The 22,582-nt window shown below is 40.0% G+C and overlaps 1 protein-coding gene across 7 annotated transcripts in view; it reads right to left on the reverse strand.

Moving 5' to 3' along the window:
• The window catches only part of ELAVL2 (ELAV like RNA binding protein 2), a 109,942-nt gene that overhangs the window by 17,507 nt on the left and 69,853 nt on the right, over positions 1-22,582 (reverse strand). For all 7 annotated transcript variants that reach the window (XM_018086094.1, XM_018086092.1, XM_018086096.1 and 4 more), the window contains one exon: positions 1,673-1,776. In XM_018086094.1, coding sequence (XP_017941583.1) covers positions 1,673-1,776 — 104 coding nt within the window. The remainder of the gene's footprint in view (positions 1-1,672; positions 1,777-22,582) is intronic.

Consider the following 22,582-nt stretch of genomic DNA (forward strand, 5'->3'; position numbering starts at 1 on the left):
AAAGCTGCCTCCTATTCACCACCTTGCACAGCTCTAAGCCAGTTTAAAGACAGGCCATTTGTTTGCTCTTTTTCAGACCAAGAACCTGAGTACACCTTCTTGTTAATGCAGGAGTCTTTTACTCCACATTTTATTCCTCCCTTGAAAGATATTCCTATTTATATAATCTCACAATAAATTCACTTCTTTTTTTTTCCAAGAGTTTTCCTAAGAACACAGTGAGGAGAAGCCACTGAGTATTTCTCCTCTCCCGAGCAAAAGCCAATCCAACAAAAACATGCACTGAATTTTCTTATCACTCTGTGTAAGTCAGTGACTCATAACCTTCTTGCTTCTCTGAGTTCTCCACATCTGGGAAGAACTTATCTTTCCAGGACAACTCAAATGAAAAAAGGAGCCATGGACAAACAAGCAGGTAACCAGAAAAATCACTCCTTGCACAGAAATATATATTTTTACTGTCTCAAACAGAACAAAGAGCCTGTCAGCAGCATTATCTTCCAAAAGAGAAAAATCCACAGAAAACACTTTACCTTTTATAAGATACAACTCATTTTCACACTGAAGTTGCACAATTAAATGAAGCCCAAACTTCACTACATACACGATGTAACCATGTTTACATTGCAAAGAACCATAAATTATGCCACAGAGGGCACCACACAGTATGAGGAGGCATACTGTCTAGCAGAGCAGGGTTCAGGTATCCAACACACCTATAAGTGCCTTCAACATTAATGTACACTCACTCTGATGTTTTAATATTCAGGTGAAATCAGAAGGCAACACAACTGTTACCAGGTACAAGACTAAGACTGCTATGACTTGCTTTGGAGGTATGGATCTGAAAGTTTAAGATACTTTACAAATTATTCAATGAAGTATTCCATAAAGCGTTCCATAGGATGTTCTTTTAAAAAAAGGTAACAGGTAATAGGTTTTTATATCACTACCCTTACAAAAAAGCTTAAGCCAGCATTTGCAAATTCACCTTTTCAACGTATTTTATTTCAAGAAAACGAGAAGTGGCATCCCCTTTTAGGGATCATAAAATGAGTGAGTATCCTCACTCTTCTATTAATGGATTAGAACAGTAGATAAGAAAAACAACTCTCAAAATTTCTGTTTCTAGAAATTAGAGAAACTGAATTTAATAAACAAGGGTAGTAAGAGTTACAACACAATCGAAAAAGACAGGAATATCAAACATTAGAGACCTAGAGATTAGGGCCCTAGAAATCCACTAATTCATAGATAACTGAATGGTGAATAACATAGTTATTTCAACATTTAATGTTAAGGATTTGTCAGAGAAACAAGACAACCAGCAACCTTTAAAAAGGAAATATTAATAAGGAATTTATACCATCTCTGAGAAGGTAAGGAGGAAGCACATAGTGTTCAGATAATATGCAAAATCGCATTTCTTTGCCTAAAGCATGCAACATAATTTGACAGTTAAAAAAAGTCAAACGTACATCCAGAATGTCAAGAAAAAGGAACTGTAATCTAACTCTCCAAATCTAAGTAGACTAGAAAGGACTAACATTTGCTTCATGAAGTCCTAGTCTATTCTACTGACATTAGCAGAATTTTTGTTACACTTGAAAAATAAAACAAATCAGGAATTCAAAACAATTCTGTTTCTTTAAATCATATTAACACTACATACTTTTATTGTTTTAGTTTGAAGTCTCAATCCATTCAGAGTGTTGATAGCTTTTTCAGCATCCTTGGTGTCAACGTAGTTCACAAAACCATAACCCAAGCTTTGTCCTGATTAAAAAGAAGGAATAAAAGTCATCATTAGTACTGCAGTGCCACACAATGGGTAGCTAACTGTTTTAATGCTACATAGACACACTAAGCAAACATTGCTGGTATTGAAGAACAGTATCTGCTCCAGATACAAATACAAGATTTGTAATGGTCACAACATTTTCCATTAAGGTTGGTAGATTTTAAGTAGCTTCTCTGTTCCTGTGTACTGCAGTACTTTCTCTGCTCAATGCAGAAATGGCTACACTCAGTTCAATGGGAGACTTAAAAATGAGTGAGTTTAAAATGTACTTCAGTGTCAGAATTTGAGCCAAATCTGAAGCCAAACACTTTTACAGTTGTCATTCATACAGTACATATAGCCTCTCAGTAACAAGGAGTTTAAAGGCTTCTTTTATTATGATATTCAAAACAACTGGTAATAGTAACTGTTTATGAGTTAAATATCAGTCAAAGATGCATTATTTTCAGGTTGTTTTAGTGATGGAAATTCAGATGGCAGATGGACATAAAGCATTGTTAATTAGCTCTTAATCTCTGAACAACAGACCATTTCTAACCATGCATTCTGTCTAAGCACTTATTAAACACTTGAGTTCAGCATAAGAGTCCTCTCAACAACTTCAAAACCTATAGTATGCCATCCCTAACGAGCATTCTCCTTTAAAAGTACTTTTAGTGCATAAGAATGCAATTAGGTATAAAATTTTAACATAGTGATAGTATACCACTTAGTAAGAATATTACCCTTTTATTAGCACAAACCTTTTCAGAGACACTCCCATACTCTTGACCATTTAAAAAAAAAATAGCTATAGGGAAGCATCCAACATATCTAATTCACAAAATGCTAATTAGAAAGATTATTCTGGATACAGAACAACATAAAAGGATAAACAGTATTATACAAAGCAAAATGGCAATTTATATCTAAAAAAGAACTTATGCTGTATCAAGTTCTTGTATGGTATCTATACAGTATGTATTAAACAGTATGTAATGCAAAAACATGATGGGAAGTTGGTACTTGATTCATTATGACAAGAGAGGGCTTACTAACAAGCCCATCACCTCTGGCATCCACAGTTTTGTACCAATTATGCTTACCATGGCACCAAAGAAACACAGACACCATCACCACCCCACCCCCCAAAGTTGCCTCCATTCTTTTCTATCTCCTCCTCAGATGAAATCAGAAGATAGGTTAATATATGCATCAACAAAGAATCCAAACCCAAAGTGGATAAAGTAGTGAGCAACTTGTTCTAGAGAACCCTGTTCTGAGCAGGAAGTTAGACTACATGATCTTCAGAAGTGCCTTCAACCTCAACAATTTCAGGCTCCTGTAACAAACCACACGGAAATATACAGAAGCATTTCTGTATTCATTTACACCTCTACCTAGATATATCCATGTTTCTTGTCTTGGAAATGGCTTTTTCCTTATTAGTTTGATGACAGTAGAGCAATTTCTATACCTGTCACCTCCATCACTCCCACCGTCTGCAGAAACTCTTCCCAACAGTGTCTCCAAAAAAGAGGGAATGTCTTTTTGTGCATGACTTATTTCAGTCTTATCCTAATATAGAAACGTTGATTTTAGGCGTTGTTATTAATCTCCTAAGAAACCCATTTAAACCACAACCTTAAAATACGTTAAATTCTAAAAGAGAAAGCTATTTCAGATAAGATGTTCCAACTCATTAATTCCAGACTGAAAAGAAAGATGTGCAGAAGTTATTTCTACTACCCCTCTGTCGAGGTGATCTACTTTTCACATTAAAGACACCCAGACCACTGCAGACAACGAGCATACCCTGCTGTTATAAAGGATTTAATAATGACCATTGTTCTGGAGACATTCTACAATTAAGTCGAACAATAACAGAAAATAGCTCTGGACTCTTTCATCTGTGCCTCTTCTGCACCAAACTCCACTCACCAAGACAGAAGTCCCCCGCACAACACACACTTGTTTCCAAGTGTGCTTCCAAGTGCTATTACATATTTAGGTATTCTGAATAGTCAGTTTAGCCTTTTGCTGATCTTCAAAATTACAGCCTACTCAACCTTAACACAGACAAGAGACTACTTGAGCACATCAGCTCTTCATTCCATAACACATCTACAAGCAGTATTAAACTTAGCTTATCCTAAACAAAGGAGTGACAAGAGTTTCTTATTTTTTTTGTGAATTTGTACTTGTGCTGTTAAGAAGAACACATTCACCACCTTCAAGGGTGCTCATGTGCAGGTGAGCAATATTTCAGAAGTTACATGCTCCAACTGTCAGTTGAGCTTATTCTCTTCGACAGTTCTTGTAGCTACTTCATAGACCTGTTTACAGCTGTTTCTGTAGACTTTCTACCAGATTTTATGCTTGGAACACTACAAATATTAGACAATATGGTGCAGAAAAATGCAACAGTTAACTAAATTATTGTTACAACAGTCACCCAAACTAGGAAAAGTAAAAATGATAAAAAATGCACAGGGTAATTCACAATACTTATCAGAAAAGAATCACAAATAAATTCTTTTTATTCTGCCCAACTTATTTTGTAAACATTTATTATAAATAATGTACACAGCTGTAAAAGTCTAAAGAAAATCCCCTGCTATGCAATATCCAGAAAAAGTCACAAAGAAGTGCTGTCTACAGAAAAAGAGGTCAAGCAAACTAGATGTGATAGAAGTGACACCTGTCCATTTTCAAAGTTTTGCTCTTAAAAGTAGCAGCAATTTCCCTAAAGCAGAATATAGCCATTGCAATAGAATTTCTAAACTAGTATTCTCCTCCTGACAAAAAATAATTCAACTTCCTGAATAATAATAATTTCACTCTAGAATTCAACTTATGTGAAAGGACTCCTTGGTTACTTCCAGCAACTCCTTCAACATTTTTAAGCAGAAGTTTACAGCACATTCCTGTTGCAAGAACTCAATTTTAGAAATAAAAATCATGATGAAGACTTAGGTTGGATTACTGTAGACAAGACTCAAATGAATAAATGACAAAAACATCAAGAAACTTAACTGATTGTTTAGCAAAATCCAAGCCAAGTCTAGTTTTACTTTAAGGTAACTCAGAAGGACTGTGGGATAAAAAAAAAGATGCGTCACTGAACTGTACATTTCCATGAGGCACAGCTATTTACACCATCTAGGAGAAGCACTGAATTACTGAATGCTCAAAAGCAATTATAAGACAGCTGACTTCACTTCATCACTGTTAATGACCTATGTAAAGCCTTCTCATGAACTTTGGAGGAATAAGATCTAGAGACAAGGTAATTTTTCCTACTGCCCTGTTACCACCCAATTATTCATAAAAGATAAAGAGTTGGTGACATGAAAGAAAGAAAAACTAAGTCCTGGAGCTTTCTGAATACTGATGTATCTTACTACCTAGAGAAGTCCCCTGCCGAAAAAGCATTCATGTACAAAGTGCTTGGTTGCACAAAACAGCCCAGGTGTCCTGAGGCATCCCCCACTTCAGTGTTAGGAGATCAACTAGTGAAATCTGTCATGTAAGACTAGAGATTGCTCTAGATACCACAATTAATAGGACATTATTGTTTATGAGCATGAAGCAAGACGTCTGGTGTTTTCCTTCTGCTGGTTACTGTAGTCTAAACATTTCCTCTGAAGTCCACTTCCACAGTGAACACAGCTCATCACTGTTCTTTGCAGAGTCTGCTGCTGTTCTCAGCATACAAAGCCCTCTCTACTTCATTATCAATTTAAAGATCATGTATTCTGATTACAGTATGAGGCAAAATTATTTTTCTAGATTTAAATGAAGTGAGTTCTAAAACCTGGTGGTGTCTCTTTGCTACCACCTGTCTACTGAAAGGCAGTTTTAAGGGTTGGGCTGCTAGCGGTGATCACCCATCCAAGGTAGCAATTTATGCCTCAACAGGACTGAGGACAGCACCTGTAAACAGAAATGAACAGTTGAAGGTATAGATGCACGGTAAGATGACAAAGGCTTTACCCTCCCTAGATAATCCATACACAATTACCATGTCTTAGCAGTTTATTCTTTTCAAACAATTCTTACTGTGTCTAAGCATCTGTTTCTCTGGGAACTCCAGAACCTATGTTCCCATGTATTTGAGTCCCTGTTTGAAAATAAAAAACCCTGTAAGATGTTCCAGACTTCATTATCTACCCCCACTAAACACACTTTGTTCCTCTAATAAGATTCTACTTTTATGTAAAAAAAAGTTACACAGATCAAGCCATTTAGCCCAATCACATCAGGTCAACAATTCAAATATTTTCTGAACATCTGCCTGTTCTCTCAACTTCCCTGGGAATCTGCCTGCCTGATAACTTCTCTTGCAACAAAAAAATATACTTGCCAACAATAATTTCCTTCATTTTTCTCTTTGGAAGTAGTTACAACAGCCACAGCTTATTAAAGCTTTAATAGACCATAACAGCTTAATTCTTCCATTGCTGCACTGTCAAAAAACAAAAAAGGGGGGAACAGAAAGGACAAGAGTCTTTAAATCAGACAGCTTCTTTAATGGTAAAGTTGAAGAGATCCTCTCCCTTTGACTACTATACCCATAAACCAGGAAAACACGTGATAGTAAATAAAGTGGGAATACAGCACCCGAAAAGAGAAAACTTCTCTAAGTAGATTGATACAGAGGACTGTCTGTGTAGCTGCTCCCTTGTGCATTGGCCAAAGAATGGCAGTCTATGTTATAGCAGGCACTGGAGTGCTGGATTGCTGCAAAAATGTTTGTGTTATGTTTTCCATCTATGAGCTATCACTCAGTTTCAGGAACAATATTCCCTAAAGCCTGTGGGCACTTCAGAACCAAGAAAAATAAAAAAAATACTGTTTCAGATAGAAACAGCAAAGGCATCATCTTCAAGTGCTCTTTACTCAACGTTACAGGGCAGGATGCATAATAAGGTCAGAAAGACTGAGCTGATGAGGCCCTCTACAGACAGATCAGAGCAACTTTGAGTTCACAAGCCCTGGTTGTCCTGCGGGACTTCAACCAACCCAGTACCTTAGGAAGGGACAACACAGAGCAATCCAGGAGTTCCCAGAATGCACTGATGATAACTTCCTTCTCTGAATGACAGAAGAGCCATTAAGGAGAGGTGCTATGCTGGATTTTTTCTCCCAACAAGGAGGGGCTGGTGGGGAATGTCAAGCTCAAGGGCAGATTGGGCTGCAGAGACCATGAAATGGTGGAGTTTGTTATCAGTGAAGTTCAAGATCCTTTGGGCAGAGTGGAAGGTGCACAGCAAGCTCACTACCCTAGACAGGAGAACAGATTTTGGCCTCTTCTGGGATCTGCACAATAGAGTACCCTGCTCAATATTCAAGGATCACGTCCTTCAAGCTCAGGAGTGATGCATTCCAACAAAGAGGAAGTCAGGCAAAAATGTCAGGAGGCATGTATGGATGAACAAGGAGCAAACTTGAACACCAAAAGGAAGCCTGCAGAGGGTCAAAGCAAGAACAGGTTGCCTAGGAGGAACAAAGAATATTGTCCAAGCAGCCAAATTCTACAATTCTGTAAAAGTTAAAACCTGGAAAGAATTAAATCTGGCCAGGGATGTAGAGGAGAACAAGAAAGGCTTCTACAGGTATACTGTTAACAAAAAGAAGCCTAGGGAAAATGAGGGTCCTCTCTGGAACTGAAGACCTGGTTATCAGGGATATGGGAAAGCCTGAGGTACTGGAAATTTTTTTGCCCCAGCCTTCACTGGCAAGTGCTTCAGCCACACTACCCATCTGGCAGAAGGCAAAGGCAGGGACTAGGAGAATGAAGAATCACCCACTGTAGGAAAGCAAGTTCAAGACCATCTAAGGAACCTCAAGGTGCACAAGTCCATGGGACTTAGTAGGATACACCCAAGGGTCCTAAGGGAACTGGTGGAAGAAGCGGCTAAGCTACTTTCCATAATATTTGACAAGTTGTGGCAGTCTGATGAAGTTTCCACTGACTGGAGAAGTGCAAACATAAGCTCCATTTTCAAAAAGGGAAATAACGATATGATAAAGTAGGAGAACTACAGGCTGGTCAGTCTCATCTTTGTGCCTGAGAAGATCATGAAGCAGATCCTTCTGGAAAATATGCTAAGGCAACACGGCTTCCCTAAGGGCAGATCGTGCCTAACAAATCTGGCAGCCTTCTACAACAGGGTTAAAGTGCTAGTGGATGAGGGAAGAGCGACTGACTTGGCCTATCTGCAGTTGCACAAAAAAGTCTGATACTGTCCCACAGAACATCCTTGTCTGTAAGCTGGAGAGACGCGGATTTGGTGGATAAGGAATTGACTGGATGGTCACACTCGAAGAATCAATGGCTTAGTGTCCAAATAGAGGCCTATGACAAGTGTCAAGCAATGCTCCTCAGGGGTCAAAAACGGGACCACCACTGTTTAACTCTGTCAGCAACGCAGACCATGGGATCGAGTGCATCCTCAGCAAGTCTGCCAACAACACCAAGCTCTGTGGTACCAGCAACACGCTGGAGGCAAGGGATGCCATCCAGAGGGATCTGGACAGGCCCAGAAGGTGCGTCTGCACAAACCTCATGAAATTCAACAAGGCCAAGTGCAAGGTCCTGCACCCGGATTGGGGCAGTCCCAAGAACAAGTACAGGCTGCACAAAGAACGGATTAAGTCCTGCCAAGAAGGATGTGGGGGTGCTGGTGGAAGTGAGGCTGGACATGACCCAGCAGTGTGCAGGTGCAGCCCAGAAAGCTAATGGTATCCTGAGCTGCATCAAAAGAAGCATGAAGAGCAGGGCAAGGGAGGTGATTCTGCAGCACCTCTCCTATGAGGACAGGCTGAAAGAGATGAGTTTGTGCACCTGGAGAAGAGAAGACTCTTGGGAGACCTTATGGCACCTTCAAGTACCTAAAGAGAGCCTAAAACAAGGCTGGAGAGTGACGTTTTACAAGGGTATGTAGTGACAGGACAAGGGGAAACACCTTTAAACTGAAAGAGGCTGGGGTTACATCAGGTGAAAGGAAGAAATTCTTTACTGTGAGGGTGGTGAAGTGCTGGAACAGGCTGCCCCATTCCTGGGGATGTTCAAGGCCAGTCTGGATGGGGCTTTTAATAACCTGGTCTAGTGGAAGGTTTCCTTGCCTATGGAAGGGGGATTGGAACTAGATGATCTTCAAGGTCCCTTCCAACCCAAACCATTCTGTTTCTAAGAGAGTTCAGTTACCTGAACTATTGAGTTTGCCTGAAAGTGCTCAAGGCTTGAAAGGCAGACAAATATAATGTTTAACCTAACAATTGTTAAATAAGTCCTTTCAAGAGTAGGCAAAATCCCTCATAGAAGCACAGTGAATTTAAGTGTCACATTTTCAGTAGTCCTGCAATATTTTACAGCTCCTGAAAAGAATGGATATTGCTTTCTGCATAACACCATGACTGGAGAGCAGCTGATTAGCATAGTAGTTTTGTTTCATGACTGATTAAAGCATCTTGGTATTCTAGATCTTCTCTGAATGATTTTTGGGCAGAAGCATCAAGTTTGATGCCAGAAATTTCTGGCCAATATTACACCTGCTCCTGGTGTCTCCTGCCATCCAGCTGGCTACTAAAATATGTGTTCTCATGATTTCCCTCTCTAAATAGCTGCTGCTGAAGATAATTTTCCTACATGCATGACTAAGAAGCTTGTCCTTCCTGACAAAATCCAGAGCCAGTACTGTAGAACTTGATCTGTGCTTGAGTACACAGCTGGTACATTTTTTTCCCCTCCAATACTTCTACACTGGTATGCAGCAGTATTATCAGACAATCAACCAGTGTTAAAAAAAACCCAGCAACTTCATACTGGAAGAGTTTACACTGCTGCATTTCTTCCCGCAGTCAGCCACTCGCATTTTTTCAACGCTCACTCTCTGGTCGTATGAACCAGAGCAGTCGCCTTTTGACAATGCAGCACGATGCCTTTGGAAGCTTGGGACACCCACCACACGAGGGAGTCCTTGGCTGCCATTTCCCGTCAGAGCTATCGAATACCCAGTGCAAGGGCTGAGCAAGCTAACTTTTGGAAGCAATCGATTACATTACCAAAGTACACAGATAATCCTGCATCTTGTCTGGAATTCTTAAACATTACTTTGAGGTCTGCAGGTCATACGGAATAGATAATTAATGATATCAGGTAATCACTTTTTCCACAAAAACAGTAAGCCAGGAGAGACATTAACTGAAGGTTACAAACAGAAATACACCATGTCCAAATAGGAAATTCTCAACTCGAAAAAGCAGAGTGGTAAGTAACAGTTGCATGAAAAGGGGCATGCTGTTGCACAAGCAGAAGAAACACCATTTGCTTATGGACACTACAGGAGGCTGAACACTGACAATCTTGCTCGTTACTGCCTCTTGTAATAATAATTGACCTGGACATGCATGCTTTCTTAAAAACTAACTTGTCATATTACAAGTAGAAGCTCCTTACCACTACAAGGTGAAAAAATACCATGAAAATTGCCAAATCAAGTACTTTTTTTTAAAGCTAGGTTTTTTCATTTTTTTTTCATGGTCAGGCTTTGCGAATGAAGATTTGGGAAGGGCTCTACCCACATTTGTTACAAGTGTGCTGGTGGCTAAAAAGGCCAATATGAGATAGACAAGTCTGGTTGCAAAAGGCACAGCAGAAAGACTCCTTAGGTGAAATATTCTGCAAGACACAATTCTTTCTGCATTGTCTTTTCTCCTCAAGAGTGATCCTGCATGTGTTCTCAAAGGAGACAGCAGCGTTATAGATGGTGTGTCTCCACCTCCCAGTCAGAGGCCAGAGTAGACAACTGATAAAGATCGATATGGCCAAGGCTGAGATGTTGTTTCAGGGAGTCCTTGGATCTGCTCTTTGGGGCTCCTCTCTTGTGGCAGCCAGTGGCAAGTTCACCATAGAGCAGGATCTTAGGAAGGTGGTGGTCCTTCATCCTTGAGACGTGCCCTGCCCAGCACAGCTGTGTTCTCAGCAACATGGCCTCAATACTTGCGACTGCTGCTTGTTCTAGAACAGATGTATTGGTCACATAATCTGACCAGTAGATGTCTAGGATTGTACAGAGACAGCATTGATGGAAGCGCTCTAGGAGACGCAGGTGGTGGCGGTAGATGACCCATGATTCAGATCCATATAAAAGAGTGGACAGCACCACGGCTCTGTAAACACTGATCTTTGTACTTTTCTTCAAGTGCTTATTTCGCCAAACTCTTAAGAAGCTTTCCGAAGGCACTATATGCCTTTGCTAACCTGTTGTCTATCTCTTGTCAATCTTACCATCCAAGGAGATGAAGCTGCCTAGATAATTAAACTGCTGGACTGATTTGAGCTCTGATTCGCCAGTGGTGATATGGGGATGAAGGAAGACTTCCTGAGGTGCAGGTTGATAGAGAACTTCTGTCTTCTTTAAGCTGACTTCCAGCCCAAAGAGCTCAGCAGCGTCTGCAAAGCAGGATGTTAAACGCTGCAGAGCTGCTTCTGTGTGGGCAACAAGGGCGGCGTCATCAGCATAAAGCAGCTCCTGGACAAGATGGTTTAAGGTCTTGGTGTGGGCCTCCAGTTGCCTTAGGTTGAAAAGGCTTACATCAGTATCGAATGTAGATACCGTCCTCATCATCGAGGTCTGCCGTGGCCCTTTGGAGCATCCTGCTGAAAAAGACTGTGAATAGGGTTGGTGCAAGAACACAGCCTTGTTTCACACCATTAGTTATTAGAAAGGGCTCAGAAAGTGCATTGCCATATCTGACTTGGCCGTGCTGATCCTCATGGAGTGAGATGATCATTTTAAGGAACTTGGGGGGACAACCTAAACGTTCCAAAATCTGCCACAGACCTTTTCTGCTCACAGTATCGAAAGCCTTGGTGAGATCAACAAAGGTTACATAGAGACCTTTGTTCTGTTCCCTACACTTCTCTTGCAGTCGTCTGAGAACAAATACCATGTCTGTGGTACTCCTGTTGGCTCTGAAACCACACTGGCTTTCAGGTAGAATTCCTTCTACTATAGCGGGTATTAGTCTGTTCAAGAGTATTCTTGCCAGGATTTTGCCAGCAATGGAGAGCAGAGTAATACCACGGTAATTTGAACAGTCTGATTTAACTCCTTTCTTCTTATACAAAGTGATGCTGACTGCGTCACAAAGGTCTGATGGGAGTTCGCCTAGTTCCCAACAGCACACCACAAACTCATGAAATTTAGCATGGAGTGCTTGGCCCCCATGTTTCCAGACTTCAGGTGGAATTCCATCAACCCCAGCTGCCTTGCCAGTTTTCACCTGCTGTATGGCCTTAAGAGTTTCTCCCAAAGTGGGGGCAATATCTGATTCATTCTTCAGCAGTTTCTGTGCGATGGACTGAATTGCTGAGTCTTGGACTACACGGTTGGTACTGAAGAGAGTCTGAAAGTGTTCAGACCATCGATTCAGAATGGAGGTTTTATCTGTCAGAAGCGTTTGACCATCAGCACTGAGTAGAGGGCTTTGGACTTGGTATGTAGGACCGTATGCTGTTTTCAGGGCCTCATAGAATCCTCTGTGATCACCCATGTCTGTGCATAATTGTGTTTTTTTCAGCTAGATTGATCCACCACTTCAGGGAGTTTATGCTGGAGTTTGCTGCATGCAAGACGAAAGGCTGCTTTTCTTATGTGACAGGATGGCAGTGCAAGGTGTGCTTGGTGAGTGGATCTCTTCTTCCTCAACAATTCCTGGATCTCTTGATTGTTTTCATCAAACCAGTCCTTGTTCTTCTTGAAGCAGAACCCCAAGGATCCTTCAGAGGATTGCAGGATAGTGTTTTTAATATGGTACCAAAGTATTTCAGGAGAGGGATCTATAGAATGACTTTCAAAGGTCAGATATAAAGCTAGCTTTACCCTTTAATTTTTACCACATTTAGTACTAACGCGTTTTAAGCACCTACAGTTTTGTCTTTTACAGTCAATTGTCAGGAATACAGCCAGCAGTGTTAAATATTCAGCCCTACTGTAACACCCAGTCACCTTATATAGGCAAGTGGACATAAAGCACTTTGTTCTACTGCTGGGGTGTTTCAAAACCTGAAGTAATTTGTTCATCCAAGCATAAAACTGGCGTAAAACCTCGTTGTGGTTTAAACCCAGCTGGCAACTAAACAATAAGCAGCCACTCAGTCATCCTGACATGGGGAGGAGAATAAAAAAAAAAAACACCACAAACTTGTAAGTGAAGAACAGTTTAATAACTGAAACAAAGTAAAATATAACACCAATATTAATGGCACTAAAGGAAAAAGGAGCTAAACCCCGAGAAAAATAAGTGATGGATAACACAACTGCTCATCACCTGCTGGCTGATGCCAAATCCTGTCCCCTAAATGTGATCGGCCCCCACTCCAGGTAGCTCCTCCAATTTATATTCTGCACATGAGTTTCTATGGTGTTAAATATCCCTTTGGCTGGTTCAGGTCCCCTATCCCAGCTGTGCTCCCAACACCTGCTCACTGGCAGAGCATGAGACTGAACAGTCCTTGACTCAGGGTAAGTGCTGCTCTGCAAAAGCAAAAACATCAGTATGCTATCAACATTATTCTCATACTGATTCCAAAACACAGCACTGTAACAGCCAGTGAGAAAAATGAATTCTTTCCCAGCTGAAACCAGAACATAAATTCTTTTCCCAGACTTCACAGTAACATATACTATTTTGCGGGAGTTGTTTTGTTTCTTTCAGACTCTATTTGCTACTTAATCTCAGAGCTTTGAAAGATTTCCTGAAACATGCTATGATCCCAAGTTTGAAAAATATTTCCCCCTTCTAGGGAACATTTTTCAGAAGCTAACTTCCAGTATTGCTTTGTATGGTGGGATTTTTTTTCTGGTCCTTAGTGATGATTGAAAAACAGTAACAAAGTGATAAATTGTACTCAAAACATCCTTTCTTTCCCTCACATAAGTCTTAACTGTCAACTCAAAAAGTCAGTACTCCCACGTATGTCCGAAAGGACTATCCTTTCAGTTTTAACAGCTCTAATTAACAAACAAGAACAACTACTAATCTGCAAGACTGAGTAGCAAGAAAAATACATTTCTCCTTGCAATTGGTAAATACACATAAGAAAAGAATATGCTGAGAAAAGCTGTTTTCATTACTTGAAACTCAATTATGTCTCCACAAGCTAATTCTTACACAAACACAGCAAAATTTTTTGGTAAGGCATTTTATTTTTTTAATTTAAAAACGGGGTGGGGAGGAGGGGGGAAGTGGGATAATCACTGCATCTTGCTATAGATGCAAAACTTCATTACCATTGTGCAGCATTATTAGGCTACAAGTGCATTTCAAAAAGGGCTTTGGTTTAACCTGCATGAAGCCACAGGTACTAGAAAGACCCGGAGAAAGCTAGCAACTTTTACCTTCAATAGCTCCAAAAAGTCAAAAGACAGGAAAGAATTCAGATTACAAATATCTTTCTGTTTTGTTCAGTTCTACCAAATGTCTCAAATAAGAAAGAAAAAGGTAGCTATGCAGTAACTGAAACAGCTGGTCAATAGTGCAGAAATCTTGAAGCTAACATGGCTGTGCCTTTGCTAACTGCTGTACATTTACAGAAACTGCTAAAGGCATAAAACGAAATGCAGGATCTAAGTCCTATCAGATATTTTCTCTTTATTGTGGATTAAAGCATCAGGTCACCAAAGCCAGAAGTTTGCATATTCTGCTTCCTTCTGTTGCATTCTACAGCCTTCTAGCTACTTCTACTCTGACTTGGTAGACTCCAGGAAGACAAAAATTCCATAGACAATAGTATAGAAAACCATAATGGGAATCTGGTAAGTTTTCACTGTAAGAGACAGTTGAAGTGTACCGTGATAAAAGAAAATAAGATGTAGATATACATATATTTTATAGAAAATAAATACATGAAGCTAAAGAAAGTTCCTTGTATGTGTTAAGGTCTTGCTTCTGTAACTCAATATACTGGCTGCATCCACACATAATGGACCAACCATGAACGCATTAAAATCATCTGCACCTTGAAGTCTTACCACTTAGCCTGTGCAGGCTGAAAGGAAGTATCTACTTTCTATTCAGTCCTTATACTTCACACAACATCTTTGGAGTGAAAGGGCTTCAGGGTGTGCAGGTGTACCCAAATCAAGGTAGACTTCACTGAATCATGCCTTCATTATTATAAATACTTTGCTCTAATCTCAGAGCACAGTTACCCTGAAAGGCACTTACACTGTAAAAACTTCAGATCACTGGAAGTCTCTAACACACACTAGCTTCCACTAGAATTAACATTTTTTTCAAACAGTTGGCCTAAAATCACTATGATATAACAGCAATACATACCTACAAAAACATATGAAAGGGTGAGCAGTGATAAAATATGCCAGACAGGCAGCCAGGTGATTCCCAGTGTGGAAGCAAAGAGCACTACCTTTGCTGAAAACACACAAGCTACTCCCCATCACTATAGGATTAATGCCAGTTTTCAAGACCCAAGGTTTTCATGGGCTTCTTGGAAGTTATCGTAACCACTGACAAGAGTGAATCTGTTTGCAGAAAAGTGCAAGAGAATGTGTATCACAATAATCCCCATTAAAAAGCACAGTGCTTGGTGTAGAGTGATTTAATGAAGATGTTCTGATTCACTACATTCAGAAAGGTCCCTAACCGTATTCAGTCATAGAAAAAGAGTTCCATTTTTAAACCATTAAGTCCCTGCTTATGCTGTACGTTGAGATCAGCCCATTAACTCAGCTTAATATACGTATGAACAATCATTTTACAAATAGCTTGCATCCGCGATGTTGGCAGTAAGAATGAATCCCTGGAAGCGAGCAGGTTTAGTCAAACAGGACATTTCTACCTTTTTTTACTTGTAAAAACAAAGCCTATAAACTTCTGACAGGTCAAAACAGTGTTGTGCCTGCGGAACAGTGAAAAGCATGTGTAAGTGCAAAGACAATCAGGTTCTATCTTGCATAACAGAAGATGAAACAATTTTCTTAATCCTCACCTGTTTATATGACTCATTTCCAGGAGACATGCAAAGTGCAGTAAATCACGCAGTTTGCTATGAAAAGGCACAGTAAATGCCGCTAAATCCTTATCAATAACATTAAATAGCAATATGCAGGATCAGAGAAAAGTAACTACAGCATACAGTCTCACGGAATCTTCACAGAATCATGGAATGGCCAGGGTTGGAAGGGATCTTACAGAACATTTAATTCTAATCTCCCTTAATAGATTTAAGACTATTAAAGGGAGATCCAGGGCTCTGGATCCGCACATAAGGCTTGTTTGAAACCTAACTCCTTCAGGACTGTTCCTGCAGTCCGAAAGAGACAGTACTTTAACCACCCAAGATGGCTAAGTAGACCAACACTCTTCCTGCACTTTTCTCCAACAAGCACACAAAATTCAAAATTATTTATTAACTTTCTGCTACAGCACACCAAGTCCCCAGGCCACATCAGAGACTGTATTTTAACATCTGCAGAGTTGAAAACATGTACTATCTCGAAAATTAAGAAGGTGATGTTAAGAACAACTCTTTCATGCCCCCTCCCTCCCCCCCCGAAAAGCTATGCTTCAAGGTCTTAAAGGAAGTCGCTCCAGAGAAGAGATCAAACAGTCACTATATATAAAGACAAGTTTGCCTCCAATGCCACTTGGTTTTATTGTTGATTTTAGTCAAGTTCTGCACAAGGCATTCTGCTGGCAAGACACAGTTTGCCAGGCAACACTTTTTGTCCACATCCCTGTCCTACTGTCAGGTTGACAAAACTCATTCCTTATCTCGGAACACACCACTTAGCAGCAGCTAGCAAGTACCCCTGCATCTCACAGACTCAGCACACCAGAAAGAGCAGGCAGTTCCTCCTTTAACTGCCAAATTACTCTACTCTCCCATCCAAGTGCATTCAAAACCTTGCAAAAACATCTGATGGATTAGAGTGCTAGAGGACTGAAAATATCAAACACACTGGAGTAACTGCTGGGGTGTTTCACAAGACTAGCAAAGCTCTTTTGCCAAGTGACAAAAGTTGCAGCACTGTTCATTCATGTGGTCCTCCCTGTATTAGGCACTTGTACTATACAAGCAAATACCTGAAATTCCAGCTACTCACTGCCCTACCATCTTCAAAATTTTCTTTTTTCTTTCCTTGTCATGGGACTGCTTAAAACTTTCTACATTCCAAATAAAGTAACTTGGAAGACTAAGCCGCTTCACAGGTATGTCGTGGGGTTTTTTTCTCCTCTAGCTTCCTCTGGGACATCAAGAAAAAGGAAAATGACCTGCCAAGTTTGTCTCCTACATTAAGGCAGCAACAAGTCTCAGATTAAAAGTCTCAGCTTAAGGCATAAATATATGACCATACTTTTTTCCCCATATTCCTGAAAGGCTAGTTTAAATACTCTAGAACTAGTCTTGCATTAAGGTAAGTAAAATATTTAGGGTTCAAGAGAAAGCTAACACTGCTCAAAGTAACAGTGACAAGAGACTTGAAAGAAACTGCCAGCCTAGCACAGGTTTCCAACAGCTCTGCTCTTGCCAGACACTAACATTTACACTGGTATGATACAGGTAGAGAACACTGCACAGGTTAATAAGTTTCATATATTCTAGATTCAAGCAGCCAGTCAAACAACACACTTCATATTGCTTCCACTCAGGACACAAACAGCTTTCCCTTGACTACCAAGAGATTGCTGTAAAAGTCACAGCAAGCATAAGAGCCATCAGTGTTTCACCCATGCTCTGCTGAAACAGTGCACCTAACCTACAGAAAGAAAAATCCTTTTCCCACTCATGGTCTCAGCTGTTTGGGCAGACTGTAATTCAGCACTGTCTCAAGTGTTTCCTCAGTTTCTCTGCACTGCAGGAGAGTGCTCCATAACCAAGTATCTGACAGCACAGATACAACAACACACTCTCCTAACACTGCATTGACTATATGCATATACATGGCATACACTAAATTACGACCAATGTTACCATGGTGAACAAAAGCACGCTTTGATGACATCATGTCCAACTCCATATGTTTTTTTTTCTAGTTTTGTGACCAACCCAGAATCCTTTGCATTTATTACCGTGCTACTTCAATGAAAACGGAATATGAAAGAGAAATTTCCATGTTAACAACTGAAGCCCTCCGTACAAACTTCAGTTGCAAACGTAAGTACAATCTTCTGGAAGTGCTCAACTTCCAGGCAGTTTTTTAAACTACAGTTCAAGACACCTCTTCAATTGTGTGTTGCATTTTATATCTGCATTATATGCAGAACAGGTATGAAACAACACTTCATAGGATCTGAAAAATAATTTTCAGAGGATAAGAAGAAATCTGCAAAATTAAATAAGGTACACCTGTTTCCATAAGACTAAAGCTGACAGGACAGGGACACAGAAACATGACCCTTCCTCTACACAACTGTCCCTCACAGCGTACTGGAGACTAGACTACAATACTCCAGACTGTAAAAGTCCATGAAATTTTTTAAGGGTCACATAGTAAGATCTGAAGAATTGTACTCTGTGAGGCTGTAATGTCGACCATAAAGAAACTCTACCACATGACAGATAGTTGCCAGTCACAGTCCAAGCAGGAGCACAGATATTTTGGGAGAAGATGTGTAAGAGGATCAGGCTTTCAACCAACATGTAGGCTTCACAGTAAGGCAGTTGGATCAAGTTTGAAAGAAATACCCACGTAACAGTGATCAACAAGAATGTCCTGAAGTAGATTTACTCTTATCTTCAGTCAGAGATGGTTGAAATTTTGGCAGCAGGAAGTGATACAAAAAGAAGCCTTCAGGTATGGAGTACCTGTCTCCTCACACTAAATGGCACAGTCTAGTACCACAGCTTCACGACCACACAAGTCTACAGATGTGCTACACTGTTCTTGGTTAGGTCTCTAAATATATCCTGCCTCATTTTCTAGATAGAATGAGCCAGCATGCTGAACTGCAAATGAAATACACATATAAGCATTATTATCACTTCAAACAGTCAAAGAGAAAAGAAAACCAAACCTATTAATAAAAAGGTTCTCTTTTAGATCAAATAAGTTACGAATTTTATGAGCATATGATTATTTTGAGAACAGTACAGGAATTCTGTTCTAAGCCAAGAAAACTAAGACACTTCCCCAAATTTAAGTCACCAGCTGCTTTCTGAAATTAGAGTCTGAATTCCACAAGTTTCAGTTTAGCTAACAACTCCACAAACACTATTGGGTGAATGACAAAGAAGCAAATACCTAAAAACATGGAGATTATTCCACAATGTGAAAATTATGCATTTATCTTCCACATGTACTACTGAACATGCACTAAAGGCAGTGGGAGTCAAAAAAAAACCAAACAAACGTGTTCTTTTATAAGGATACCAAATTCATCACATTTTTACCTATATTCAAGTTTCAGAAAAGTAGGCCTACAAAATGCAGTTTGTCATACTAAGGTAACTATTAAGTGGTAATTATTACTGTCTCGTATTTTGTCAAAAGCTACTAAATCCATCTGTCTCATGCTAATGGAAAGCTTGTCCTTTCAGGTGCTTGCACAAGGGCAGTTCAGGTAACTGAATTTCAACTAACTTTACCCTCTTCCCCAACTAATTTTAGAGTCTTTTTAGCTTATTTTTTATAATTATACATGCATGCTTAACATTAGATTATGTAAAATGTTATCATTATACGATAACTGTTGTCTCTACTGCCTTTAAATATGTAGAAGCATTTAAACTGAATTAAACAGCTATCTAGAGTGGCTGATTAGAATTCAGTTATGATGCTTTGTTGAGACCAGGGTCTCCCATCTATTGTACAACTATAATTAGTTCATTTGGGAGTTTTGTAATTTGTATTTACGTACACCTACATTAGTCAAAAGCACGTAAGGGTTAATGTATCTAAAATATCTAGGCACAATGACTCATTCCAAACAGTTTCTCTGGTTAGCAAGTGAAGATAAGTGACATTCATGACCCACTTATCATTTATGTTGCCAATGGGATTATCAAGTGAAGAGACTCTTGTTCAGCACCCTTTAAAATCTTCATTAATATCAATGTTTCATTTACCTTCAGTAAAAAAACAAAACAGCTATTTTAATTCTTAATGATAGCACTTTCAGTGTTTTTCTTTTAATAGAGAAAGTAAACTCCACCTCAGCTGCTAGTGTTGCCCCAACAGCAAGTTGTGCCCATGAGGTCCATGCTTCGAGATGACCAGCAGGAACCTTCTGAGGTCAGCTTTTTCTCCCCTACCCCCTTCACAAGTAAACCCTTAGCTAAAAATCAATAAGGGACACAAACTTTATGTTGGCAGTACACTGAAAGGAACTATAACCATTGGTTGACACAACTAAGATGTTCTAACAAATTGTACTCCATGGAAAAAGCATTACTGAAACTACTGGAATTGCCTTTTATAAGCAGGACTTCAGACTGCTCACATGAAGTTAGTAAGTGAACTCCAGAGTGCCTCCTTTGCCTCAGCTAGGTTTTCCAGACGCAGGAAGGGCTTCAAGTTCAACTCAACTCAATCCTAAAGTGTGCAGACAGCTTTAAGTAACTGGGGCACTTCCACCTCTAGTGAGAGCTGCCCCTACCCATGGCAGGGGGTAGCAATCAGATGCTCATTAAGGTCCCTTCCAATCCAAAACACTCTGTGATTCTATGATAATGCAGTCTTAAATGCACTCCAGTGTTGCAGATGTAACCACAGAGTATTCAATAATAGGATGGGAAAAAGTTTGGTTCAAATTCACAGGATGCTCTAATGAGATGAAGTAACTGGCCCTGACTCCTCTAAATTTCACCACATAGCATTGGTGATCCAGTTAACCATGGCAGGAGTAACTGACTCTCAGGACAGGACTGTGGCTGCTAACTGGGCATAGCTGCAGAGATCACAGCTCCACATGGTCCCACTAGATGCCCTTTTGGGTAACCAAGTTGATCTCTGCCCCAGTGATCAGTGGGCTGTGCTTTCTTCTTCCCTATTGTTGGTCCTGCTCACCAGTGACAGTCCCCAGAAAGTGAAACAGTCTCTGAAAACAAGCTTGCAGGATGGTCTACACCAAGGCCAAGACTGGATTGGCTGCTGTGTGCTGCCACCAGCAAACTCCACTCTGTCTGCACACTAGTAGGCCTGGAGTGGTAGAGAAAAGCCATACCAGACCTTGGTGATGCTGCCAGCATAAAAATGTATAACAACTTCTATGCGTCCCTAAATTTCTCATCATTTAAAGGTACTCAAAAAGTATCTAGTACTCATGGCAGTTCATTTAAGGAGGAAAAAAACTTCTGCTTTAACACAGGAATCAAACCAGTAAAATTCTGAAATTCATGCAAAATCTTTTTCTTCACAGAAACCTAGTTACAACCCCTGTTCTGAATTTAGAAGGAAAAAAAATTTGCTTTTCAAGAACTCTGTAGAAAACCTGAAAATGAGTAAGAACAGAACTGAAGCTATAGAGTTTTCTCCTCAGCATCCACAAACAAAAGGTAATCTTGCTCCAGGCTACTTAAATCAGAAGTATTGCTCCCAATGCAGTTATAAGGCAAGACACCACATTTCTTAATCTCACTTATAATATTAAAGCCTTTTGGAACAAGACTGATGCAGTATTTTTCCTGGCAGCTGAAATTATGGCTCAAAGCCGAGGAGCCACTTTCTGGTAAAGTAATAAAGCCAGCTCTATCTCAAATAGTTCCAATTCTGGAGTTCTCAGTTACTGAGAATGTCATTTCCACAAAGTTTTCCTGTAAATTCAGGATCCTTCTTAGGCATCACTTCATGCTATACAGAAAATATCCCACCTTAAAACAAGAGGTCTACAATTAAGTCTTGCTCCATTCCCAGATAAGGACTCCTTTGAAATTATGCACCAGCAATGTGCACTTCTAACATACAAAACATCAAAACCATAATATAAGGACATGGTAATTTGGCCATTGATCATTAAGACCTTGAGACTCAGTTCTTTGGGCCTGCAACAGCCTCTTAATTGGGAGAAGCACGTCATTCTTAAGCAAGTTTAATAAGGAATGCTAAATATGTGAACTGAGATCTGCAAGACAGAGACAAACACTTTGAACAGCCATCCCAGCAGCTGACGAAGTATCTGTTACAACCTTCCACTCCCAGAACAAAAGGTCAGGAAATAAGTAAAGGACCTTTTGCTTAAAAGCACTGAAGTCACGGCCTATAAAGAAAATAGGCTTGTTTTCTGCATCAACCAGTCCCCACCTGAAGGCAGAAGGTTGTAGCATCAGCCCAGCCTAGTTTCTTTGGCATTCCCTAAAACATTCAGTATTCTTCACACTGAAGAGCAGAGATTAGTTTGAGGCTTTGTCAACCCAGAAGGACTAAAAAGCAGCAATTTCAGTATCCCAGACTACCACGCTGAAGCAGGACATTTTACAGATTTACCCATTCCACTACCTAACATCTTAAGAACAAATCAGTAAGAAGCACTGGTCATAGAGAGTCGAAGGGGAGGCAAAGCCACCTTCATCCAACAGCACAGAAGTCAGAGACAATTCAATTAGAAGGAAGTCAAAGAGCATATATTGATTCAACTGCACATTCTAAAGAAATTGTTGAAGTGCTGCAATGCAAAATCAGCTTTACCTACCAAGTAAGGTAATCTGCCCTTTCTCCAAGGTACAAGTTTCAGGTACAATTACCTGCATCCCTGAAAAAGGAAGCTTTGCATCAACTAGGGCTAAAATCTAACTCCAATGAGGTTGATTTAAAACTCAAGGAAACCATG

Source organism: Manacus vitellinus, unplaced genomic scaffold (genome assembly GCF_001715985.3).
Source record: "Manacus vitellinus isolate BGI_N305 unplaced genomic scaffold, ASM171598v3 scaffold_9_pilon, whole genome shotgun sequence".
Classification (NCBI taxonomy): Eukaryota; Metazoa; Chordata; class Aves; order Passeriformes; family Pipridae; genus Manacus; species Manacus vitellinus.